The sequence below is a fragment of the Sorex araneus genome, chromosome 2, assembly GCF_027595985.1.
Source record: "Sorex araneus isolate mSorAra2 chromosome 2, mSorAra2.pri, whole genome shotgun sequence".
NCBI classification, from domain to species: domain Eukaryota; kingdom Metazoa; phylum Chordata; class Mammalia; order Eulipotyphla; family Soricidae; genus Sorex; species Sorex araneus.
In genome coordinates, this window is record NC_073303.1 from 30,726,964 (window position 1) to 30,754,557 (window position 27,594).

General features: G+C 44.1%; 1 protein-coding gene across 1 annotated transcript; it reads right to left on the reverse strand.

Moving 5' to 3' along the window:
* Positions 1-8,963: 8,963 nt before the first annotated feature.
* On the reverse strand, positions 8,964-26,227 carry LOC129401617 (butyrophilin-like protein 1). Its single transcript, XM_055124341.1, has 9 exons — positions 26,143-26,227; positions 24,448-24,795; positions 18,709-18,990; positions 18,386-18,586; positions 16,456-16,476; positions 15,292-15,318; positions 14,138-14,164; positions 9,957-9,983; positions 8,964-9,586 (listed from the first exon to the last, which is right to left on the reverse strand). The coding sequence occupies exons 1-9, from the start codon at positions 26,225-26,227 to the stop codon at positions 8,964-8,966; spliced, it is 1,641 nt and encodes a 546-aa protein (XP_054980316.1).
* Positions 26,228-27,594: the final 1,367 nt, after the last annotated feature.

Genomic DNA, 27,594 nt, shown 5'->3' on the forward strand with positions numbered 1-27,594 from the left:
CGAGACCACTGAACACAGGCGGTAAGAGAGCACTGAGACTTTGAATTCATTTTTTGAATACACACCACTGAGCAGGAATACTTCAACAGGTGTTATTTGGTGTCAATGGGGGTATAGACTGGAAGCTATTGAATTCTTTACTCATTAGTCATCTTTTGCAGATATTTCCCTATATTATGTTTTTTGGAAGGAGGCATGTTGTTAATGCCCAGGGCTACCTGTGCAATGCTCAGGGGAGTTGCAGTGCCAGAGATCAAACCTGAGCTCCATCAGGCAAAGCATGCACTCACCCATTGAGACAGCTCCTGATACATTACTCAGTTTTGAATTAAGATTAGCTTCCTGCTCTGGAGAGATACTACAGTGGCTAAGGTCCTTCCTTTGCATACCACCCTGGTATGAATTCCTGGCACCACATATGGTCCCCTGAGCATGTGTAATCCCCGAGCACAGAGACAAGACAAATACCTGAGCACTGCTGGCATGGGCAGAAACAAACGAACAACAACTAAAAATTAGGGCTCCAATATCTCTGAGTCTAAGTGAAATAAACAGAAATGAACTTGGGGACGACACAAGTAGGGTGGATTTAGGGATGCCTAGCATTCCTGGCTTTTCGCAGTGCCTTACTGCTTTTGATCCATATTCCAGCTAGAAACTAAGCCATTCCCATGCAAATAAAACAACAGATAGAGGAATTTGGGGAGGGAATGGGAGAGGATATTTCCCCACCAGATTGATAAAGCACTCAGATATCCAAGATCTCTTATAATAATTTGGTGGTAGTGGTGTGCAGTAACTTCCTACATCATTTCTACAAATTTTGATATTATCATGGTCATATTACATAAGCTCTAATGAAAAAATAAAACTCAAAATTATCTCAACAAAATTGGGAGAAATGGAACATTACTCAACATTGTAATATTTATTTACAACAAACTCACAGCCAACATCTTAATAGCAAAAAATCTAAAGTCTTCACCATGAGATCAGGCACAGGGCCAAAAAAGTCCACTTTCACCATTACTATTTAATATACTTTGAAGGCCTTGACACAGCAATTAGATAAGAAAAATAAATCAAAGAATCCAAATTGGAAAAGAAAAACTGAAACTAGTTTGTGCAGATGTCATAAAAACATCCACAATCGGAGAGGATTGGCAGCTTGACGTCATGCAAATGATCAAATGTTCAAATTTTTAAGGTATAAATATCTATTGGTTCTTATTGATAGCTTCAGTGGATGGGCAGAAACATTTCCAATGTGCAAAGTGGCTTGGTGCTTTTATGCCATTAGAAAAATCTGGACACAGGAAGTCATTTTCTATCAACCATGGGTGAAGCAGTTATTCCTTTCCATTGTTTTTATGATAGAAATGGGCATGGCATTATGTTGCTTTGGTTTGTGTTGCTGATCAATTCCAAGGCTGATCAACTTTGTGGATACAGATAAGACCTTGAGCAGTGGACTCTGAGGAGATTGGACCCCTCCCCATGAAGGAAATTCCTCGAATTCCCTTGGACCTCTCCTTTAATCTGATTAATTCAGCCCAAAGAAGACCATCACCACTCCCAACCTCCCTGGTAACCTCCTTAGCAACAGACTTTTACCTGGAATAAGCCCCATGCAGGGGCAGGTTGGAGAAACCCTATAAAGGCCACCTTGAACAAAGAAAGGGCGCGGATATGCTGCCAGAGCCCATGTGCTGCTTGTGCCTACTGGGTTTATTGGTGGTGGAGAATGAACACTGGTGGAGGGATGGGCTCTCGAACATTGCATGAGGGAAAAATAAGCACTAAAATGTGTGAATCTGTAACTGTACCCTCACTGTGACTCACTAATTAAAAAATTAATTAATTTAAAAAAAAACCTCCAAGAGAATGTGGGGAGAAAGGGACCCTTCTACACTGCTGGTGGGAATACTGACTGGTTCAGCCCTTTTGGAAAACAATATGGATGATTCTCAAAAAATTAGAAATTGAGCTCCCATTTGACCCAGCAATACCACTGCTGGGAATATATCCCAGAGAAGCAAAAAAGTATAGTCAAAATGACATCTGCACTTATATGTTCATCGCAACACTATTTACAATAGCCAGAATCTGGAAAAAACTTGAGTGCCCTAGAACAGATGACTGGTTGAAGAGACTTTGGTACATCTATACAATGGAATACTATATAGCTGTTAGAAAAAATGAGGTCATGAATTTTGCATGGATCAGCATGAAAAGTATCATGTTGCCCTTTGCAGCCCCGCGCGAGATCGACCCCGGAGGCAACTGAACCACTTTGGACACGAGCGTCGCCCCCAAAATGCCTCCAAGTGGTGTGCTCGGAGCTTCTGGCCCAGGCGCTGCCAGCAGGTATGGTCTTTTCTCTCTCAACTCTTTCTTTTTGAACGCAGTGAGGCTATAGCCGGTTTTTAGACTCTACAGGAAGCCCGGGATAGCCGATGGGCGGGACTCCCAGATCCGCCCTGTGCCGGCCGACATTTAAGCACAGAGCCATGTGGGGACGCTCCTTTGCGGCCCCGCGCGAGATCGACCCCGGAGGCAACTGAACCACTTTGGACACGAGCGGCGCCCCCAAAATGCCTCCAAACGGTGTGCGCGGAGCTTCTGGCCCAGGCGCTGCCAGCGAGTGATGCAATTACCAAAAGAATTTCCCTTGGACTTCATATAGAAATCCAAAACCGCGCGGCTGTGATAGCAGCCGCGCGACCTAATATCTCTTGATTGTCAGCAACGTGTAAATGTTCCTTTTTGGCAGGGCTTAACGTGGGGGGAAACTCCAAACAATAGTACTAAGGTTTTTGTTGAAGGGTAAAAGATTGTAGCGATAGAATTTTAGGCAGAATTTTCCCTGGATTTTATATAGAAACCCAAAACCGCGCAGCCGCGGCAGCCTAATGTCATCTAATCATCAGCAATATGAAATGGTTCCTTTGTAATGGGTTGGACTTTGGAGGGACCATAATAGGGTTAAAGTTTGTAGCGACGTGTAATTTCTGGCTGTACTTTCCCTGGACTTTATACAGAAATTCAAAGCCGCAAGGCCACTGCCATGGCCGCGCAACCTATTGTCATTTAATCATCACCAATATGAAATGGTTTCCTTTTAACGGGTCGGACTTTGGTGGGAAATCCTAACAAGAATAGTGTTTTGCTGAAATATTGAAGGCCACCAAAGTGGTAGCCATCTCTATAGACTCAACTAAGCCATATCCCCACGCCGGCTGAGAAGAAATATCCTTCTTTCTCGGGAAGAAACGCGGCGTGGCGTTAACCATAGTATGATGTCCATTAAGCTGACACAGACCTGGTGGCGTGGGAATGGGATACAAGGGAATAAATTATTATGTACTTGGAACAGCGGGATGCTGGTGGAATCTTGAGCTGGGGCCGATACCAGCGTATTACTTTTGGTTCCAGAAACTGCTTGCAGACATTCTACCAGACTATCAACTAAGCCAGAGCCCCACGCCGGCTGATGACGAGAAATAACCATCTCTTTTGGTTTGTTTTCCCTTTGTCAGGCAGCGTGGTGATTACTAAACAGGCGTGATCTCGGTGGCACGGGACGAGGCGGGGGAAAAAATAGAAAAGTTATGTAACAAACAATGGGACTTAATATCTCTACATTCTCAGCAATGGAGAGCCATCAAATGCTTCCTTGACAGTGGGACTGTCTTCTCTTTTTTGGGGGGAAACCCTAGCAACAATAGTGAGTTATGTGTTGAAACATGGACTGTAACCAAGATAAATCGTAAACGAAGTGAAACTTATCACTTACAAGGGCGGGGACTGGGGGGGCGGGAGGTATAATGGGGTGGTTGGTGATGGAATATGGGCACGCGTGAAGGGAAGGGTGTTTGAGTACTGTATAACTGACATAATCCTGAGAACTTTGTAACCCTCCACATGGTGATTCAATAAAATTTAAATTAAGTGAAATGAGTCAGAAAGAGAGAGACAGACATAGAAAGATTGCACTCATCTGTGGAATATAGAATAACAGAATAGAAGACTAACACCCAAGAATAGTAGAAAGAAGTACCAGGAGATTGACTCCATGGCTTGGAAGCTGGCCTCACATGCTGGGGAGAGGGCAACTCAGATAGAGAAGGGAACACCAAGTAAAATGTGGTCAGAGGCCATTCGGGGGAAGGGTGATGCGTGCCAAATGTAGACTAGAGACTGAACACAATGACCACTCAACTCCTTTATTGCAAACCACAACACCTAATTAGAGAGAGAGAACAAAATGGCTGGGTGGGGTGCGGGGAGATGGGATTGGGGAGGGTGGGAGGGATGCTGGGTTTATTTGTGGTGGAGAATGGGTACTGGTGAAGGGATGGGTTCTCGAACTTTGTATGAGGGAAACATGAGCACAAAAATGTATAAATCTGTAACTGTACCTTCACGTTGATTCACTAATTAAAAATAAATAAATTATTAAAAAAAAACTCCAAGGGCTGGGGCAATAGCACAGCGGGTAGGGCGTTTGCCTTGTACCCGGCCGACCCAGGTTCGAATCCCAGCATCCCATATGGTCCCCTGAGCACTGCCAGGGGTAATTCCTGAGTGCAAAGCCAGGAGTAACCCCTGTGCATCGCCAGGCATGACCCAAAAAAAAAAAAAAAGCAAAAAAAAACCTCCAAATAAAATCTATTTACTTCAAAACAATCCACAAAAACACCAAAAATGCCACCAAAAAACTCTAGAAAAAATTAATCACTACAGCAAAAAAGAAGCATACAAAATAAATACACAAAAAAATTGTTATGTTTCTATATACAAACAATGAACGATCAAAAAGTACCGTACTTGGGGCTGGAATGATAGCACAGAGGGTAGGGCTGTGGCCTACCTTGCATGTGGCCAACCCGAGTTCAATTCCCAGGATCCCATGTAGTACCCCAACACTTCCAGGAGTAATTGCTGAGTGCAGAGCCAGGAGTAACCCCTGTGCATGGGGTTACTTCGATGGGTTTGACCCGAAAAGCAAAAAAAAAAAAAAAAGTACTGCACTTAAAATAATGCTCAGACATCAAATACCAAAGAAGCAACTTAACAAAGGATATGAAAGAAATAGAAGACACTAGGATATAGAAAAATATTCCATGTTTAAGAATTGAAATACTTAATATTTTCAAAATATTTATCATGACAAGGCATTAAACATATTTTTTAAAAGTCTTATCAAAATACCAATATTCCTCAAGGAATTACAACAAGCACTACTAAAATTTGTGTGGAAACATAAAAATCCCAAAAATAACCAAATCCATTTTGGAAAAAAAAATAAGTTGTGAGATATCAAAGCCCCTGATTTAAATTTTCCTACAGAGCTATAGTAATTAAACGATCATTGTAAAAGGCTAAACACTGGATGACAGAACAATTGATCAGAACTGGGATTCCATTGATAAATCCTCAGCTATCTGGACAGTTAATCTTTGAAGAGAAAATTAGATACCTGAAGTGGAGCAAGAAAATTTCTTTAATAAATGATTCATCGTTGTGTGGTTGTAACCCAAACATGAAAGCTTGTAACTATCTCACGGTGATTCAATAAAATTTAAAATAAATAAATAAATGATGCTGGGAAAATTAGATAACTACTTGTAAAAGAATAAAACTGGGGGCTCGCGCTCCGCCAGGATTCAAACCGGGTGGCCATGCGTTTGCACGGCCACTCTGCTACTGAACGACCAATATCCAGAGCCAGCTAGATGACTTCTGAACCCAGCAAGTGCTCCCAACCATGTCCCCAGACCGTGAACTAAGCTTTTTCTTTATGCTGCCTCAGGAAGGGAAATGATGAAATTTCCCACTTAAATCTCCATGTACTTAATTACTAAAACACAGAAATCTTAAACCTCGAGGCCACTACCCGCGGCCGCTCAACCTTTTACCTCCTTATTCTCATTCGTGGAGAACTAATTATCAAATGTTTCCTTGTCAATAGGGTCGTATTTTGGGGGGATAAACTCCAAGAAGAATAGTGAGTTCAGTGTTGAAACCCCAACAACAATAGTGAGTTTTGGGTTGAAATATGGAATGCAATCAAGGTAAAGAGAAAATGAAGTGAATTTTATCAGTTATGCAGGTGGGGGTGGGGGGTAGGGGGTGGGAGGTGTACTGGTTTTTTCTTCTTCTTTTTTTTTTTTGTTGGTGGAATATGGGCACTGGTGAAGGGATGGGTGTTTGAGCATTGTATAACTGAGACATAAGCCTGAGAACTTTGCAACTTTCACATGGTGATTCAATAAATAAATTTTTTTAAAAAAAGAATAAAACTGGATCCAGAGATTTCTCTGTCGATGGAAAGTTATCCCCACTGCTCAGTTTCTCGGGGAGTTGTGGAACTCAGGCTGGACCAAGGATTTGTTTTTTGAATAAAGAAAGGAAAGCAGTTCTAGCTTATTCTCAGGTTCCTTCTCTTCTGCTCTGCTGCCTAACCTCACAGGTGGAAAAAAAAAACAGAACAATGATGTAAGAAAGTGTATTTGGGAAGTACACAGAGAGAGAAAGAGTTTGGGACTTAAGGGAGTATTCAACCATTCCCAGAATGGAGGGAGTCAAGTACACAATCCCCAGCTGAGATGCAGACAAATGCCCAAGATGAAGAATGCGCCAGAGAGCACAGGCTCAGGCAGAGAGTCTGGCCACCTCTGGAGATGGGTAGCTGAAACCTTTTGCTCCTTCAAGTTACTTTATATACAGATTTCTCAAACTGACCCATAAAGTCTCCTGCTAGAATGGTAACCAAGAGGCAGAGCTTGGATCTCTTGATGGTCTCCACTCAGGGGATCCAATCATTCTCTGGAAATGAAGCTCTGTCCCTTAAAGATTTTTTGGGCTTCTCAGATGTGTCCTATAGTTCAAAAGCCTTTATCCCTCTATGCTGGTTTTTGTTCTAGACAGTGTCTTCCCCTTTAATAAAAGCTCCCTATTACAGTAACTTTAGGAGAGAACCCTTAAATTGAAGAATATGGAACTTTGGCCTGGGTAAAGTCATGATGTTCACTATTATGCCACAGATCAAAGTTGCTGGGCAGAAGCCAACCCTGTTCACTGACAAGATTCTCTCTGTTACAGTCATTCTATCACTGACTATGTCAGTGTCAGACATGGGCATTAACAGAGGGGAGAGAACAGGTCTTCTGATCACACTGGCATAACAACTTAGATCTTAGATTCAGGGGGAAAAAGCCATTTCCTCATCTTGAGGCAGGCAGACAGATAGGAGAAGGCCCATGCAATAGAATTTCTAAGAAATAATAAATCCAATAGCTTTGAAGCTGCAAAATTTAAGGGCTAGACCTGATTAAATCTTACTGTCACCAGTGACAGAACCTGAGGAGGCTGGACCCCACAGAGACACAACTTCAGCAGAAATAGAGGCTGCAATTAAGAACCTGAAGGATATTTATGAAATCTTAATGACCCCCACCTCTGCCAGAGAAACTCCAGACCAAGACAATCCCCTTAGCAACCACCCTAGCAATGAACTCTTACCTCGCTACAAATCCCCACATAGGAGCAGGTTGGAGAAATCTTATAAAAGTCAACTTGTACAACTTCTGGCAGATATCTCTCTGGACTTAGTTACTAAAATACTAAATTACAGAAACCCAAAACTGAGAGGCCGCTAAGTGTGGTCACTCGACCTCATACCTCTTCATCCTCAGCAATGGAAAACAAATTATCTAATGCTTCCTTTTCAGCAGGTCTGACTTTAGGGGAGAGACTCTCCAAACAATAATAGTGAGTTTTGTTGAAATATTGCATGCAATCAAAGTGAAAGTACAGTGAAATTTATTAGTTACACAGGCGGGGGGGCTTAGGGTGGGGGGCTAGGGGCGTGGGGGGTTTGGGGTGTGAGGGGGCGGGGTGGAGCTATACTGGGATTCTTGGTGGTGGAATATGAGCACTGGTGAAGGGATGGGTATTCGAGCATTGTATAACTGAGATTTAAACCTGAAAACTTTGTAACTTTCCACATGGTGACTCAATAAAAAATAAAAAAAAAAAAGTCAACTTGTACAAAGGAAGGGTTCACATGTACTGCTTGTGCCCACATGGCCAAGCATATGTGGTGCCCGAACAAATGTGTTGCCAGAATCTCTCCTCTTGAGATGTACAATAGATTCTCTTCATCTTTGGAGAAGTCCGACTTTACATTTTACACAACTTTAAACTTTACACTTCATGACTTTACATGAGAGTCTGTTGCTCACTCTCTCTCTCACTTTCTCTCCCTCCTTCACATTCCTCAAAGAACTCCAAATAAAATCTGTTTTTAATTCATTGCTTACCTACTCCTGCAATTTTATTCTGTGAGGAAGACAAGTGCCTATAATCCCTAGATAAGGCCTAGGTCTGACTCTCTTTTCCTGAAAAGAGCAAATACTCCCTCTATCTTGAGACCTAGACTTCCCAGCTGGTTCCCAGGTGGCAGAGGTGGATCAGGAGAAAGTGACCTTCTTTCTCCTCTCTGCCTTACATAAGCCACCCATGGGGGCCCACCTACATCAATCTGTGACAGGAGTGCCCCATGCACATTGCTGACAAAAGCTAACACTGTCACATGGCAGATAGGAAGCAGTTACAGGACTAGGTCCAGTATCACACAGCATGGCACTGCAGGGGAGACTTAGACTGAGAGGGCATTAGTTGATAGGAGGCGCCCCTTTGTCCACTAAGTCTCTATACACATTGGCCCCAGGAGGAATTCCTGAAAGCAGAGCCAGGAGTGAGTCCTGAGCATCGCTGGGTGTGACCTAAAAAGAAAACTAAAATCTCCCCTAGTAAAGTTAAGTCTTCATCCAGAGCAGCAGAGCAAGACTGCAGACACACAGGACTCACTCAGAGGCCTTTGGAACAGGGTCTGCAGTTCCTGGAAGAGTCACCAGGAAGGGGAGGGACACGGATGGGGACATGACCTCAGGGTTTCAGCAGAGTAATGGAGATGTGGGCCCTGGGGGAGCACCATCAACACCAGAGTCTGAGCTCACAGGCTCCTCCTGAGAAAAAGGAAAACTGTTCATGGGCACAGGGGGCTCAGGCCCAGGCACCACGGAGCTGATGGACAGGGACACGTCTCCTGAATAAATCATAAAATACGGAAAGAGGGTGCCAGAGAAGGAAACCTGAGAGAAGGAGTAAATGTGGGAGCCATCAGTCATGTTATAGAAGGAGACATCCCCTTCCTCAGGGTCCAGGAAAACCCCCAGCCTGTGGGGAACCTGACGAAGGGACAGAGATGTCCAAGGAAAAGTAAAAGCACCAAATCCGACTTCAGCATTCCCTATAACCCAAAACCCCTTTTGTGGAGACTCTTGGTACCAGCCTGTCCTTTTCACATCTTCTCTACAGACCCCCAGAGCCCAAAAGCTTCTGTCTTCATTCCTGATTTCCACCTCCCAGCAACAGCGCCCCGTTGTGATGCCCTCAAGGCCTAAGATGCTACATCTCTCTTCTGATGCTGGAGCAGTGTCCTTCAAGGTCAGACTTGTATTCTTGTGAGAGACGGCAATTTCAGGACTGGCAGATCCTGGATCCAGAGTGACAGGCCCTGCAGAGAGAAGCAACAGTCATTCAAGATCTTCAGTACAGAAAATCTCACTCCATACTCTTAGGTGCACGGGAGACAGGGCTACAAAACCTCCTCTATGAGGGACAAAAAAGCTTATAACCCTTTAAGGAAAAAAAAAAACAAAGATTGATTTGGTTTAGAAATTAGATAAATCACAAGGCCCTTGAAGGCTAGTTGGACTCCATGAGCTGAATGAAGTCTCTTTAGCTTCAAGTATCATTCATACAACTGTATGATTATAACCACCACAGCCCAGCCATGTACTACCTCTATCACACAAAGAACTGATAGAGAGACAACAAGTCGTGGGGGAAGCAGGAGCACCCAGAAAGAATATGAAACCACTCACAGGTCTGGAATATGTCCTTGCGCCAATCTACAAGAAGACCATAATTCATATCAGATATTTGTATACATATCAGAGTCAACAAGTAATTTTCTGAAACAATGTAATGAAGAACCTATAGGACATACTTTGGAAATATTAAGTGATTTCAGAGAGAGAGAGAGAGAGAGAGAGAGAGAGAGCATGCTACAACCCTCTCATGAAGGCAAAGCCATAAAGCTTAATACCCAGAGATTCGAAGATTCGAAGTTAGAGAACAGCTCTCGGTATGGGAGACATTTTTTGCATCTATAGAGATTTTCCTTATAGCCTTTTACTTATTAATGTAAATAATGTATTATCTATTGCTGGATATTAACCCTAAGTGTTTTAGTCTTCATCAGTGAACTGCCCTTTTTCCTCCTCCCAAAGAAGTTTGGAGTGCCCTTGCTAGCTTCCCTAATTTAGTTGAAGTTTATCTTTAACCTTTACTAGTTTATCTTTAACCTTTACTTTGCCCTTGCTAGCTTCCCTAATTTAGTTGAAGTTTATCTTTAATCTTTACTTCCTTTCCTTTGTGTTGGATATTAATCCTAAATTCTTTAGGCTTCTTCAGTCAATTGCCCCCTTTCCTCCTCCCAGAGAGCTTACCAAATCTTGCTAACATCCCTAACTTAGTTAAGATCTATCTTTAACCTTTCCTTTGTATTTTACTTCTCATTATAACAGTTCCCCAAGTCAGTCTTGATTGTTATAAGCCACAAGTTTCTGGTAATTCTGAACTTTGTATTTGTCCTGCTTTGTATTTGAAGTGCTGTACATTTGTACACATTTCCCCTATAGCCTTGTTATATTTTACCATAGTGCAATGTTCTTTGGTTAAATACAGAAAGACCATTAATTCTATGCTCCTAATATTTGTGAGTTAATTGACTCTGAACTATATCTACTCCTGGGCATAATTACTTGGTCATAATTACTTGACTCAGGCTTCAGTGCTGCAGTTCCTAACACCCCAAAAGGGAAGTCCTGGTGTGGGACTGGAATGGACCAGGGGTGAGTGGCAAAGCTACCCCGACATTGAAATAGGACATTCTAGAAAGCATAAATGCATGGTCTTGATGCAAGCTCTTATGGCTTAAGAAACAGGAGCCCCATGGGGAAGGAAAAACTGAATTGGCCTGAAGACTTAGTCTGGGATTTATGGTAAAAGCCTTGCTTGCTCTCAGAGCCCAGAGAATTGAGTGTTAAAACCCTGCCTGCTCACAGCCCAGAGAACTAAGTATTGGGATCTTTGTTTCTTACCCTGCTTATCAACCAACTCTAAGTATTAGTAACTTATGCAATTAGAGGGAAAGATAAAAGCAATGTAGATGACCATGGATTTCACACTGAGATCAAGTAGAGGCAATCAATAAAGTCACCAGATAGCTTTATGGAACCTACCCCTCCTCCACAAACACCAAGACAAAGATGTTATAAACTCAAGCAAGCACCCTACCCACTGTACCATCACTCCACTCCCAATTTACCTGTTTTATGTAAAGTGTAAAATATATTATCACAAAATTTAAAACCTTTTATTTATTATAGGAAGACATGATGATTACCACAATAAGATTCAGGTACCAAAAAATAATGCAATATATTTTAGCTACCACAATTGAAATTTTATTTATGCAAATGAGATCAGCACTATACTATATTAAATTATTTCCATTTCTTAATAGGTTAAAATCATATGGTACTTACAAATTAACTTTTGTAGACTTTTTTTCTAATAATTCCATTTGTTGATTTTTTAAGTTTTGTAGGAACAGTAATATGAAATAGATTTGTTATATGCCTGCCAACAGGGTCAGGAGGAGGTGTGAGGGAGCCTGAGAACATTAGTAGAGGGAAAGGAGACACTGGTGGTAGGATTGGTGTTGGAGCATTATACGCCTGAAATAACTATCATGAACAACTTTGTAAATCATAGTGTCTTAATTAAAGTTATTTTTAAAAGTATGCATGTTAGGGGACAGAGAAATAGTACAAGATTTAAAGTGCATGCTTCACCTATGGAAACCCAGTTCAATGCCCAGACCATATGGTTCTCCAGGCATCACCAGGTGCAGACCTTGAGGCCCCGAACACTGCAGGGGTAACCCACCAGGCCACCCACAAGACCTAGACAGCACCATGTCCTCAGGCCCTCACACTGAGTCACCTCTGATTGACCAAGAGATATCTCTGGTCCTCCTGAGCTTAGTAGGCCTAAATTAATTAATTGATTTAAATTGTGTTATTTAATTCAGCAGACACGAAGAAGACAGCAATCTGATATTCATTTTTGTCAAACAAATCCTGAAAGTGAGTCATACACTCTAATAAAGTTTCCTCAGACTTCTCAAGTTCCTTTACTCAATGGTTCAGCCTTCAACCCTTCTTTCGCCTTCTATCTCTGATAGCAACTTGAAACATCAGAGCAGAAGGGCACCTAACATACTCCAAGAACACACCCTGGACAGCCTTTCTGTGCATGAGGAGCCCTGCGCCACACTCCTGCCACAACTACTCTAAAAAGTGAAATGTTTCCACTATCAAAATAGTCCACTGTTTGGTCCATCCAAATGATTTTAAAAAATCAATCTTTAGGGGCTGGAGAGATAGCACAGCGGGTAGGGCGTTTGCCTTGCACGCGGCCGACCCGGGTTCAAATCCCAGCATCCCATGTGGTCCCCTGAGCACGGCCAGGGGTAATTCCTGAGTGCAGAGCCAGGAGTAACCCCTGTGCATCGCCAGGTGTGACCCAAAAAGCAAAAAAAAAAAAAAATCAATCTTTATTGAAATCTCTCAAGGAGCTGGCAATGAGTTTTTTTTATTTGTTTGTTTTTTCTGGGTTTCCTGGGGGCGGGGGGCGGTTGTTGGTTTTTTGTTTGTTTGTTTGTTTGTTTGCTTGCTTTTTGGGTCACACCCAGCAATGCACAGGGGTTACTCCTGGCTTTGCATTCAAGAATTACTCCCGGCAGTGCTCAGGGAACCATATGGGATGCTTGGAATCGAACCCGGGTGGGCCGCATGCAAGTCAAATGCCCTAACTGCTATACTATCACTCCAGCCCCAGCAATAAGTTGATTACACTTAATGTACTCAAATAATTTATAAATTTTCTATGTTCTCTTCCTCTCAAAGTACCTTGGCTTTAATTCAAGATGTTCTCTCATCTACCACCACAATTCACCCAGAATCTCTGTAATAAAAATCTCGAACACACTCCACTTAACTACATTTCTCCTCGGGTACTCAACTCTTCCCTACCCATAATTTTTCCCTGATTTTCTCCCCACACTTTTGGTAACAAATTTCCCTGGTTATAAATCTGGGAACTACTATAGATGTCTTCACACATTTATTTGACTGACTGACCTGGGTCAGTTCAGTCAGTCAAATAAAACATTCTCCTAGAGTTGGAGAAAGAGAGAGAGAAAGACAAAGGCAAAGACCTTGACAGAGGGAAATATTGAAAATGTTCCATATATTCCTGTCACAAATATACACATAGAATTTGGCATATGATTTCAGATCTTTCATAAAAAGCAAAACCTATATGAAAGTCTTGTAGCCTAAAGCTCCTCCAGAGGTTCTGAACCCAAAATTCAGAACACAGAACCAAAGTTGCATTAATTCTTAGCAACTTAGAGGATTCAACCCAACTTCCATGGGGAACCAGGCCTAAAAGCAGAGGATCAATATTCCAGAGGATCCAGGGATGAAAAAAATAAAGAAAACCAAAATTTATGATAAAGTGGTTCAATTTCAGTAAAAAGAGGGTTCAAAATCCATAATTAATCAATTATTTAACAAGACCAAGATCCCAAGCAGGTAAAAAGAATTTCTGAAATCAGCAGACCTCAGCTACATAGCTGCCCTGCTGCAGTGTCCACTCACAATGAACTCCATTATCACTGACCACCCCCCACCAGGAAGCACCTCTACAAGGATTTTTTCAAAGGGTCTGCTCACCCAAACTAACCTGAAGTAGAAAAGGGTCAGAGGAGGCAGATCTGTGTCCCCAAGACAGTCCCTGCAATCTTCAGATGGAAACTACAAAAATGATACGGACAGAAGAGACACCAACCCTTTCCTGACATGGGGTCCTTGGGTACAGAAGGGGGAGGGATGAGGCTGGGGAGGAGTCACAGGACACTAGAAGCACCTACCTGCATACAGTTGGGCCTTTCTCCAGGCTGAAAGGGAACACAGAGAGCTCAGTCAAATCAGCCTGCCAAACCCTGCCTCTGGCCCAGCACCTGCTCTCTGCTGACAGAAGGGGGCGCACTGGAGAGAGGAGAGCTCCTGCCCTGTACACCCAGCAGGGTGCTGAGTCCCACTGCTGTCCCTCTGCTTCAATGTGACTTGGCAGTAACTTAGCTGCTGAGTCTCAAGATCCTGAAAAATGCCTCTCCTATTTTCACTCACTTTTCCCTCTGAGGGTGATAAACTATACCTCATATTCAAATATTTTAAGGAACATAATATAAATTATTCAATGGTTCATTTTAAAATGTTGCTATTATACCATTTTTTCTAGCAAAAATGGTTGAGAAATAACTTGAAAGGGAATAACTAAGGGCAGGGAAGGACTCCTAGTTGTAGATCTCTGAGACAGAATAGTCTTTCTCAGTCTTTCTTAGATAAAACATCACTATTTTGGTGGGCCAGAGAAAAAGGATGAGTTTAAAGTGTTTTGCCTTGCATGCAACCGCCTCTAGGAGATCCTGGCAAATGATATCCTGAGCACCACCAAGAGCAGCCCTAAGCACTGCAGGTATAGCCCAAACCTCACCTGAACCCCCCAAAAAAATCACCATTCAGAATATGGAAAGAAATCCTAACACATTCTCCCCTGCTCAGCCTAATTACTATGGCCCAATCACTGTAGGATCACAGCACCTTTAGGCACTGGAAGGAACAGGCTTCCCCTAAGTAGTGTTTTGGGGACGGGGCAGGAGTCACGTGCCTAAACTCAAAGTTCCCATTTAGTTTTCTGGCTCCTACAGTGCTTTCAGAGCAGCTCCTTCTGTTTCTAGATGCAGAGGAAGAACGAGATGCCCTGAGAACTAGAATCTCAGCAATGTGGGGAAAGGGACCCAGTATGAAAGCAGACTGCAGAGGTCTCTGTGACAGCCAGGTCACCAAGTACAGGGTGAGACAGCAGCCCAGATCTGGGAGAGCATGTGGGCCAGGTGGGGCTCTCAGCAGCTTCTGCTTCAGCTCAGGGAAGGGGACCCATTTCTGCCCCAGCACACACAGGGAGGGGAACACCTGGGCACATGCAGGACAGAAGACACAAGACACCTGAAGTGTCACTCACCGGCCAAGTACCCAGCTTTCCTCTGGTCTGGAAGACAAAAGAAACAGGTGAGCTCAGAACCACAAGGCCTAAAACCAAGGGGACTCAGAGAGTTGAAGAAAAGAAAAACTCAAGAGATTTTTCCAGACCTTGGAAAAGGCTGAGTAATCTAGGGCAACTAGGAGCAGAGTGAGGAGAGCAGATGAGCTCCACATTCACCCAGAGTCCCAGAGGCCAAAAAACTCCACACTCCACAATTGCCACCATGTTCCTGGCCCTACTCCACTGCTCAGATGAGACTCATTCACAAATTAATCCACTGAAAAACTCGAATTTTGGGGCTGGAGTGATAGATAGCACAGCAGGTAGGGCGTTTGCCTTGCACGCAGCCAATCCGGGTTTGATTCCCAGCTTCCCATATGGTCCCCCAAGCACCGCTAGGGGTAATTCCTGAGTGCATGAGCCAGGAGTAACCTCTGTGCATCACCGGATGTGACCCAAAAAGCAAAAAAAAAAAAAAACTCAGAGTTTTGTGACTGAAATCTCCAGGCTTTCACGGAGTCAGGGATGGGCTACCTCCCCCATCTCCCTGTACTTACAGAAAGCCCAGCAGGCACACATGCACCCCAAGGCCACTACCCAGTTAAATATTTCACTCCAGCTGTACACTCTGTTAAAACTTTTGGACTTCCTGGAGCATGCATCTATATTAATGGCCATGAGACATCTAAACTCTACACACTGAAAAACCAGGAGTAGCACACAGATTGGATGGGTTGTAAAGTAGAGGGCAAACAATCTCGATTAACAAAATATAAACAACGAGGGTTTAACCTGTAACAACATCTTAATAATATCTTATACAAGGGCTTAATGGCTCCACGTGAGATAGAACAATCTTCACTAACTTTCTTCTAAGGAAATGTTTCGGATCATTCTATTAGCAAATTATTTGTAACAAGCAATATTAAGTAAATTACTGAGAACCTGCTATGGGGGCAGGCTTACAGGGTGGTTGGGAAACTTAGAAACCATGGTAGCGGGAAGGAGTAATGATGGTGGGATTGGTGTTGGAATATTGAATGTTTGTAACAAATCATCATGAACAACTTTATAAACCACAGTGTTTACAGAAAGTATAAGGGGAAATTTTTAAATACAAGAAAATAGAAGATAAAGACTCACCTAAATTTGCCTGCAGTTCACCTGAAATAAAACGAAAAATAAAAGCATGAATTCCCTTACCTAAGCAATGAAAAGACAATGAGCCAGCAGAATCCAACCAAAAAAGGACATCTGTACCTTCTTTAATTCATTTTTATTAAAGCACCATGATTTACAAAAGTCTTCATAGTTGAGTTTTAGACATACGATGTTCTAGCACTGATCCCACCATCAGTGTCAACATTCCTCCACTAAAGTTTCCAGGTTCCCTCCATACCTCTCACCCCATCGTGCCTGCTTCACAAGTACCTGTTTAAGGTCTGTAGTTAAAGTTAGGGTCTCATGATTTTGGTGTTGCCTACTCTGTGGCTTGAATATTTAGCTCTATCATTCCTTAACACAACCAATATACCTGAATCTCCTTAACTCCTGTACCCCTTTGATTCTCATCTGTATCTTCTCCTTCTCCACTCCTCTCTTTTTCTTCTCCCCATACTCTGGACCTAAGGGTGATCTAGGGATTCTCTCATAAACTTTTGCATTCTCTCATCCAGTAATTATAACTACCACATATAAGTGATGTCATCATTTGTTTATTCTTTTTCTTCTCTGTCTTACTTCATTTAACATGGTATCTTCCAGTTCCACCCATATATAAACACACACACACACACACACACACACACACCCCTTCATGATCCACTGATCGGTTATTGAACATCTAGGTTAATTCTAAATCTTAGCTATTGTATTTATTGTTGCAATGAATAATGGTGTGCATTTGTCCTTTTGAATTAATGTTTTTCTGTCCTGGAGATAGATAAGCAAAAGTGGAATTGCAGCTCAATTTTAAGTTTACTGAGAACCTTCTAACTGTTTTCCATAGGGGTTGAACCAGAAAACATTCAACCAGTAATGAAAGTTCCTTTTTCACCACATCCTGCTAACTCAGATTGATTCCATTATTTTTGATATGTGCCATTCTCACCAGTATAATATGATATCTTTTGTCATCTTAATTTGGATTTCCCTACTAGTAAGTGATGATGACCATTTTTTTTTCATGTACCTATTGATCATCCATTCACTGGTCTTTCTTAGAGAAGTGTCTGTTCATTTCTACTTCCCATTTTCTGATGGGGCTTTTAGATTGTTATGGTTTTGGTTGCTCTTCATGAGAACTATTTATATCTTTGATATCAACCTTGAATATATGAACTATTGAGTGCAAATAATTTCTACCACTCAGCTGTCTTTTAGTTTTAGCTCAGCTTCCTTTTGCCATAACAAAAATTTTTAGTTTAATATAGTCCCATTTTTTTTGTTCTGAATTTTTCTGATTCTATAACATTTTCCAAAGGCATCATAGCATTAAAGTCTCCTCTGAGGCCTAGATGTTAGAGTTTTCTGCCTATACTTTCCTCAATGCACCTAACAGATTCAGATAGGATCTCAAGTCTTTGATACACTGAGTTGACTTTTGTGTAAGGTTTAAGATATGGGCCCAACTTTAATTTCTTACATGTGGTTATTCTATTCTCTCCCAATACCATTTGCTTCAAAGGTTGTCTTTGTTCCATTTTATGTTCTCAGATCCTTTGTAAAAAATCAACTGTTTATATATATGGAGGGTTGTCCGTGGATACTCTATTCTGACCCATTCCTCATAGTCCTTCTTTATTCCTGTACTATACTGTTTTGATGACAATAACTTTATAGTATAGCTTTAACATAGGTAATGAGAAGTCTCACAGTCTCATATTTTTCAGTATTGTTTTAGCTATCCAAAGAGCCTCTGTATCCTAAAGTAACACACTCATCTGGGCCTCCACAGTCCTCTGGGGACTCCTGGGACACCCCCTCTGAGCTTCTGGAGCCAGAGCCCTGGACTCTGACCACAGTCCTTGGGCACTGGCTGACACACTCCCAGCCTGGGCCTATCCTGACTTACCTATGGCCTTCAGTGCCTCCCGCTTTGCCTGCTCATAATTCTCCTTATCCTGACACAGCTTCTCTCGTTGCTGCCTCTCCTTCACCTTTATGGAACGTTCTCTCCAGGTGTAATAGGCAGCGCCAAGGACCAGGAACGTCAGCAAGGGCACACACACCACACAGACCAGCTTCCACGGAGAGGCTTTGGGGAAGAAGGGCTCTGTGGGCCCCAGAAGACCCCATGAGGGCACAGCCAGGACGGCCCAGCCCAGCTCCCCCTGGAATCCCTGCCCCTCTCCCTCCAGCTCCCCCACCCACACGGGAAAGGGCAGCAGAGCCCACCTGGGATGAATATGGCCATGGCCTTCTCCTGGCCCAGCATGGGGTTGAGGATGGAGCAGGTCACGTTCCCCACGGTGCTGTCTCTCACCACCAGCGCCGCCTCCACGCTGAACAGCCCCTCAATGTCCTGGGCCAGGGTCTCTGAGAAGGCCAGAAACTTCTTCCCGCTGGAGTCTCGCCACTGCACCTGGGGCTTGGGAAACCAGCCCGCCGCCCTGCACACCACGCGGACCCCGTCCTCCTCCGGCCCTGTGATGTGCACCTGGGGGACAGAGTCCACACCTGCGGGGGAGATGGAGGGCCTGGGAGGCCAGATCTGAGCAAGCGCACAATCTCTGGAGCCAGTCACGCTGCATCTGTGCTGTGTAGGAGGCCACTTCCCACCCCCCATATGCAGGGTACAGTTGCTGCCCTGCCTAGGGACTAAGGTGACACCTAAGCAGGAGCACTTCTCCCCAGATGTGCAGGGGGAAGGCCCAAGGACTAAAGAGAACAGGAGGAGGAATTTCTTCTTGATTCTATCCTCATCTTCCATTTTCCTCACACATCTTCCAGGGCATCTTCTTCCACCCAACTGCCTCTCCTGCTAAATCACTTCAAAATCCATGAGATCCTATTCCTGAACTTCCCTCAAACTTCCAAATCTGTGTATTATCATTACCAGGATTCCTCTCATATACTTCTCATTCAAAATTCTAGAACTGGACCAAGAATAGAGCTCAAAGGATTGGAGCCCATGCATAACACGCATTTGATCCCAGGTTCAATCCAAACACCACATGCCTCTCCAGCACCACCTGGCCCTAAAGAACCCGCAGCAGCTCTGTGGAAACTCTGAGTTCTATGGCACACAGTTCTATGCCACATATCAGCGCCAGAAGTGCCGTGGAACACCAAGCCCCATCTCATGACTCAGCTACATCTATAACAAATTAGAAAGACATCCCCAGTTCTTCAGTCCTCTTTGTATCCTGTTTATCTCTGCCTCAGTTATAATAGTGCCTACACTCACTGCCTCTGGGCTCAGTCACGTGGTTTGAATTGACCACTGAGAAAACCTCTAGGTGCTTTGACTGTGGTTGAGTGTCTGTGCCTTTCCTCTGCCCTCTGCCATCTTAAGAACAGTCTGGGGGGCTGGAGCGATAGCACAGCTGGTAGGGCGTTTGCCTTGCACTCAGCTGACCCAGGTTCGAATCCCAGCATCCCATATGGTCCCCTGAGCACCGCCAGGGGTGATTCCTGAGTGCAGAGCCAGGAGTAAACCCCTGTGCATCGCCAGGTGTGATCCAAAAAAGAAAAAAAAAAGAACAGTCTGGAACTGTTATCCTAGTTCAAGCAGCTTAAACAAACCCAGCCTCAGCCTTCCTGATGGCCTCTCCTTCTGTCTATAAGATTCATTAAGCCTAGCTTTGTAAAAATTGAGATTTTATTATATATTTACCATCTCCTAATGGAGTATGATTGTATCAAATTCTGATTCATAATTATTTAAAAATAAAAGTGTTTTTCTTTTATTTTTTATTAGTGAAGTAACAGATTTTATTTAGAGGTTTCTGAGGGAAGGAGGAAGGGATAAGTGGGAGAGAGAATAGTAAGAATAACGAGCTCAAGAGAGAACGCGGATTTCTCCAAAGGTGGAGAGAGCTCTACACACATCCTAGTACTGGACATGAAAACATGAAAGTACACATCTCAAGGGGGGAGATGCGGCCGACACATGTGCTCGGGCACCACATGTGCTCGGCCACGTGGGCACAAGCAGCACATGGGCTCAGGCAGCATATGTGCCTAAAAGTGTTTTTCTTTATTCACTATGTGAAGAGAATATCCAGAAAGGGAGATTATCTTTTCTATTAGATATTCCCAGCATAACCAATGATGTGTGAGGAAAACCCAGTTAATATTGGCCCGGGGCCAGAGTGATAGCTCTTGGGTAGGGCATTTGCCTTGCACAAGACCAACCTGGGTTTGATCCCCAGCATCCCATATGGTTCACCAGTGCACCCCCATGAGTAACCACTGAGCAAAGCCAAGAGTAACCCTTGAGCATTGCTGGGTGTGACATATGTATGTATGTATGTATGTATGTATGTATGTATATTATGTATGTTAGCCAAATTCAGATTTGTTGAATTCCATTAAAAACCTGAATTAAATAAATGACCGTTGCTCTATGTCAATGAAATTTTTCACAATGTGTTATTCAGCATTAGTACAGCAACCAATGTAACACAGAATTGTCAATATTCTTGACAAACAGACAAGGAAAAACTCTGGGAGCCTTTGCAGTCTTCTGTCCCTGTTTATATCTCTAAATTCATAAATATATTCACTGTCACCCTATTATCACTGCCAGAGGTTGAGCAACGTTCTGTCCACCCCATAACTGTACTTCATACCCCCAACCTTGCTGGACCCACCATTGATCCATCATCATCACAATTGCCCCAGTGAATAAAGCCACCTCTATATCCAAATTCTACCACAATCTTCACTTCTCCACCAAAACCATTCCAACTCTTAACTTGCCCTCAACATCCACCACCTACTCCCCATAAGCTCACACCAACCTCAGGTTTATTGGACACAGACACACTGCTAGTAACCACAGTGCCCACACTCTACATGTCCCTGCTAGCTTTTGTCCTGTCCATCCTCCTCAATAGCTCTTGGGAAATTTATCTATGGAACTAAGGTGCCTGCTCAAGCAAACATCCAAAAGCTTTTCTAAATGCCAGAAGCAACAAAAGTTGAGCTCTTTTCAGGATCCACTTACCAGGAACATCTTTTAACTCTTACAACCCTGATGACCTCCTTGTGTGCCCAAACACTCTGGATGCTTCCCCTGCTCATACTCAGATCCCCCACATATCCACCTGATTAAATCCCTAATTCACTCAGATTATCAAAAGATGAAAACTGAGCCTCTATATAATGCCAAAGACTACCCTCCCCACCTACCCCAACTAATCTCCTTCCACTATTCTACCTACTCTTTGCCTAAAAACCTCTTAATCTTATCTCAAATGATATATTATCTTATTTATTTGTTTCCTCCTGAATACAAAACTCACAAGTGCATATTAGCCATGGACAATAGCTTATACCAGGTGTTCATAGCATGGTCTGGCATGCAGGATGAAATAAATGAATGCGTTTCTTTGTCTATAAAATAAGAGAATAATTGCTTTGGTCCCTGAAGTTTCATTCAACATCCATATTTAAGAATTCTAGAAAAGAGATAAAGTAACCTGTAGGATAACATGGGATTTGTCCTTTTAGCCTTGCCACAGGGAACTTAGTTTACCTTAAGACAATGTCCTTTCTGTATGGACACAGGATGACAGTTAATATTATGCTTTGTAACTTGGGAGCTGGTTGACTCCAATAATATTTACTCCTGGGCATCTGCTTTCTCCACTCTGTTGCCCGTAGTTCCTAGCACCCCAAAAGCAGGGTCCCGACAAGGGACAGAATGGACCCAGGGCAAGCCGTGAGCTACCCTGGCATCAAAATGGGCCAGGCCAAAGAGCCACAACACTCAAGTATAGTTAAGTTTCGAGCATGGTCATAGACAAATGCTGTCATGATCCTGCAAGTGAAAGCAAACATAAACAAATGGGACTACATCAAACTAAGAAGCTTCTGCACTTCAAAAGAAACAGTAACCAAAATACAGAAAGAGCCCACAGAATGGGAAAGAATATTTACCCAATGCCCATCTGATAAGGGATTAATATCCAGTATATACAAGATACTTGTAGAATTGTATAAGAAAAAACCTCAAACCCCATCAAAAAATGGGGAGAAGAAATGAACATAAGTTTCCTAAAAAAAGAAATACAAATGGCCCAAAGGCACATGAAAAATTGCTCCACATCCCGAGTCATCAGGGAGATGCAAATCAAAACAACAATGAGATATCATCTCACACCACAGAGACTGGCACACATTCAAAAGAACAAAAGCAACCAGTGCTGGCGTGGATGTGGGGGAAAAGGGACACTCCACTGTTGGTGGGAATGCCGACTGGTCCAGCCTTTCTGGAAAACAATATGCACAGTCCTTCAAAAACTAGAAATTGAGCTTCCATATGACCCTGCAATACCACTTCTGGGAGTATATCCCGAGGGTGCAAAAGAGCACAGTAGAAATGACATCTGTACCTATATATTCATTGCAGCACAGTTCACAATAGCCAAAATCTGGAAACAACCCAAGTGCCCTAAAACAGATGACTGGTTAAAGAAACTTTGGTACATCTACACAATGGAATACAATGCAACTCTTAGGAGAGATGAAGTCATGAAATTTGCTTATAAATGGATAAACATGGAGAGTATCATGCTAAATGAAATGAGTCAGAAAGAGAGGGACAGACATAGAGGGACTGCACTCATTTGTGGAGTGTAGAGTAGCATCACATGAGGCTGATACCTAAGGACAGTAGAGACAAGGGCCAGGGGGATTGCCCCATAGCTGAAAGACTGCTTCATGAGTGGACAGGAGAAGGCAGATGGAATAGAGAAGGGATCACTAAGAAAATGATGGCTGGAGGAACCAGTTGGGATGGCAGATGCATGCCAAAAGTAGATAATGGACCAAAAATGATGACCTCTCAGTGTCTGTGTTGCAAGCTGTAATGCCCAAAAGTAGAGAAAGAGTATGGGGAATATTGTCTGCCATGGGGGCAGGGGGAGGGTGGAAAAGGGGGGATATACCCGGGATATTGGTGGTGGGGAATGTGCACTGGTGGAGGGATGGGTGTTTGATCATTGTGATATTGTAACCCAAACATGAAAGCTTGTAACTATCTCATGGTGGTTCAATAAAATTTTTTATATTTAAAAAAAAATGCTATCATGATCCAAAAGAAACGACGAGAGTACGACCCTGCTGGGGTTAGGAAGACTAACCTGGCCTGAGGATTGTGGTCTGGGATGTATAGTGAATGTCCTCAGGAAGAACCAAACTTTAAGTCTAACATATCCCTTACTGTGCTCATACAGAATGACATTGCTAGAAATATTGAAGTAAATTTACTATAACTATTTAAGCAGATTACAAGCTAAGGAAGGAAGAAAGGGACACACCATGACACACCCTTGTTTGGATCCCACCCTTGAGCAGATCTTCTAGTAATCTGGAATAATCTCCTTAGATGAGATTTTGTTAATCTCCTTGAGAAATGGTCTTTCCATTCTTTGTTGATTTGTTAATGTTCAACCCACCTTTGTGTTACCGCCCTACGTGATTGCTATATAAACTAAGACTGTAACAAAAGTAGAAGACAGCAAGAAAAAGAGACAGCACAGACAGAAGAAGAGACAGCAAGGAGAGGACAGAGGCAAGACAGAAGCAAGGAGAAGACACAGAAGTGAAGGAGACAGCAGAGAGAGAAGAGGAGATAGCAGAGACAGAAAAAGAGACAGCACAGACAGAAGAAAAGACAGCAAGGAGAGGACAGAGGCAAGACAGAAGCAAGGAGAAGACACAAAAGCAGAGACAGAGAGAGGTCGGAAGAGGCCAGAGGAGAGAATACAGAGACAGAGACAGAGATAGACAGACAGAAGAGAGCACATCGGTACACACAGAAGCAGAGCACAAGGAGGAGCCATCCCAATCTGGTCCATACACAGTGGCTCGAGAGGGAGAGAGAACTGCCCCAAGAGCCTGTGAACACACATCACATCTCCCCAACCCGCACACGCGCCCTTGTAATTGTTTACAGTCACCTACCTACAACCTTCAGCTCCAAATGAGCTTCTTTAGAGAAGCCTTCCTTCCTGAAGAAGCAGGTATACCTTCCAGCATCCGAAACCTGGACCTTGTGGATGTGAATGTTACCCTCCCCCTGGGAAAGGAGGTCCGTCTCCAGGGAGGTCCGCCCCGTGTACTGGGCCAGCTGCTCCTCCGTCTCCTCCTGGTGGTTTTGGTAGATGAACACAGCTTCGGAGAACTTGGAGCAGAACCACCTCAGCCCCATGTCCTCTGCATTCATGGCCGGGGACACTCGACAGGGCAGTGTGATGTTGTCTCCCACCACAGCAATAATAGGGTCCGAGGGGCCAATCACCAGGAACTCTTCTGTGGACACAGACACGGGAGTGAAAGGCTGGTGAGCTGCACGCCCAGGAACAGAGACACACCCGCAGAGTAGGAGCCAGGAAGTTGGAGCAGGTCCCGATGAGAAGACCCAGACTGAAGGACTGAGTAATCATGACTCTGAATCCTGATAAGATCATCTGTCTGCTCCTTGTGACCCAGAAATGATGGCAAAGTGAAGCCCACCTAAGTCACCGTCCCAGCAGAGCCTTATGCAGGGCTCCACGGGTCTGAGATCCAGAGCCTTCCACCTGCATCAGAAGCACCACAAAGGCAAGCAAAGAAAATACTTGGTCCCAAACCCCAGTGGAATCAGTAAATCTGGGCATGACCAAGTGTGCACATGAAGAAAGTTTTTGTGCACAGAGGGTGCACACATTGCAGAGAACCACAATTATAATCTGGCCAACCCAGGACAGAATGAAAACTAAAGCTGAGGACATGGCTCAAAGGTCTGATCCACGTGTTTTATATGTGGGGAACCTGGTTTAATCCCAAACTCCAAAGGGTCCCCAAAGGACCACAGAGAACGGCTCCTGAGCATTGCAGGTATTACAAAAAAGAAAAAAGGCACCGTCCAGCTTCTGTCCCTCTGCTCACTCTGCCCCAGTCACTGTCCTGAGATACCAGGACTGCTTTGCATGGACTGTTCCCTTTGTTGGAGTCCACTTTTAATGGAGACCCTCATAGGCTCTGCCCACCTCATCCAAATCTTTGGTCGCAGTTCACTCTCTACACCAGAGGTTCCCATTTATTCATCCTACCACATCTTTTCAGAATATTACTAATGACACAAAGGCCCTGGAAAATTGTCTTTTTAGGCGAAGGTCAGGAAGTTGTATTCCAGACTACTATCAGCCCCTGAATAGTTCCAGGGTCCAGGGGGCGGTACTCCTGGGAAAGCACTGATCCTCAGTGCCAGCCTTACTCAATGCAGCCTCCTCCACACACCCCTGCCCAGCCTACTACTATGCACGGAGTATAGCACCTCCCCCTCCCCAGACTCCAACTGCGGATTGGGCTGCTCTGTTGCCCATTTATTCAAAGCATCTGTGAATTAAGAAATGAAAGATTGAGCACAGCTTCACACACAAATAAGACTGGAAAAAAAAGAAAATTGTTTTTTGACAGTTGACTCTTAAACATAAATGTCTCACTGGACAGTTGTCAGGCACATTCCCCTTACTATATGATTTACTGACTCCTCAGGGATTCCCAAGTGGATACAGTGGCTGGGAGAGCAGAGAAATCTCTAGAACAACAACTCTGCACATGGCCAGGAGCTCAGGACACAGCCAGGGGAGACACAGAAGCACAGCACAGACTCACCTAGGGACCCCACGGTGGGCAGCTGCAGGAGAAGCAGGAAGGCCAGCGGGCAGAGCTTGGGGGGTGGGGGAGACCAACGCTCCATCTCCTCGGGGCTAGAGAGAAAGAGGGAGGAAACAGCCAGGACCAACAGGCAAGGCAGGGCCCCCAGAGCTCTGGATGTCAGGAAGAGAGCAGGACTCAGGGCTGAGACACCCCCACAGGAGAGAGCATATCCTCTTGGCTCCCTATGAGGGCATGAGGCCCCACACACCCTGATGTCAGCTCAGACCCCTCCCAGCCCTCTGATCACCCACTGCAGAGACTCAAGATCAGCTGGAGAAAATGCTCCCTTGCTTTCAATTCCTTTCCCTTCCCTTCCCTTTACTCTCCTCCCTCCCTTCCCCACCACTCCTCTTTCCTTCCTTACCATTCCTTTGCCTTACCTTCCCTTTCTTTCCTTACCTTCCCCTTCTTTCCCTTCCCTTCCCTCCCTTTTCCCCCTTTCCTTTCCCTTTTCTTTCCTTCCCTTCCCTCCCTAGCTGCATGTCCAGTGAACCCCACCCTACCCAGGACTTCGAGTCAGCACTTGAGCCCCAGGAGGAAACCATCCTCCATCTCCCCATTGTCACACACCATCTGTGACTCAGGACAGAAACCCAGACAGGTCCTCACCATGAGGGACAGACCAGCTCAGCTAGTGGCTCTCACACCCCTAATGTGAGAAGCCTCAGCACAGACAACACTGTCCTCAAGGCGATGCTCCTGTTGGCTTGTTCCAACCACCTGCATTTCAGGCCCACTCCTGCCCCTGCTGAGAAGGACCCAGGACATGACACTGCATCCACTGGAGCTGCCAGGTCACACCCAGCTGATACGTGATTCCTTTTCCTCCTGCCTTCTGTGTGCAATACGGGAAGTAGGCAAGAGTCCCAGGAAGGACAGAATTTTGGGGTTGAGAGCTGAGAGTCCCAGACTCCAGCGCTCTCTATTGTTCATATAACAGATTTACTGCCTCAGTTTTCTCACTCACAAAATGGGAATAGTGACAGCACTGTTTCCCCAATTGAACTGACATTTGTAGACTCATTGTATTTACTAAGATCAGGGTTTACACAGACTAGGCCACTTATAGCCCCAGTAAGGGTGACCGTGAAATAAAGAAAAATTCTCAATGTCTCAGTCCTGGTTCTTTTTCCACTCACACTATTCCAGAGCCACATGACCTGGAAACCCCCAAACCCTACATAGCCAAATCCTCACCACTTAACTTGGACAAATGTCCTTTGAGGAGAAATACCCTCAATGCCAACATACCTGCTTGAGAGTCCCTTCAGGAGCATTTTGAAATGCAGCAGCTTGACAAGTTTTAGGAAGCCAATGGGCCCCAAATCTGCCTGTAGACTTTCCACCTGCAGTCAGCTGATCAGAGCCCCAACTCCGCTTCTGGCCCGAAGGCTGGGTGTGCGGGGC

Excerpts from the sequence above, each read along its gene's own strand:
- LOC129401617 (XM_055124341.1), bottom strand. The coding sequence starts at position 26,227 with ATGGAGCGTTGGTCTCCCCCACCCCCCAAGCTCTGCCCGCTGGCCTTC. Across the intron at positions 18,991-24,447 it reads TTTGGAGCTGAAGGTTGTAG|GTGTGGACTCTGTCCCCCAG; the intron begins GTAGGTGACTGT and ends TCTCCCCCGCAG. Across the intron at positions 14,165-15,291 it reads GAAAGCTGGGTACTTGGCCG|CCTGGAGAAAGGCCCAACTG; the intron begins GTGAGTGACACT and ends GTTCCCTTTCAG.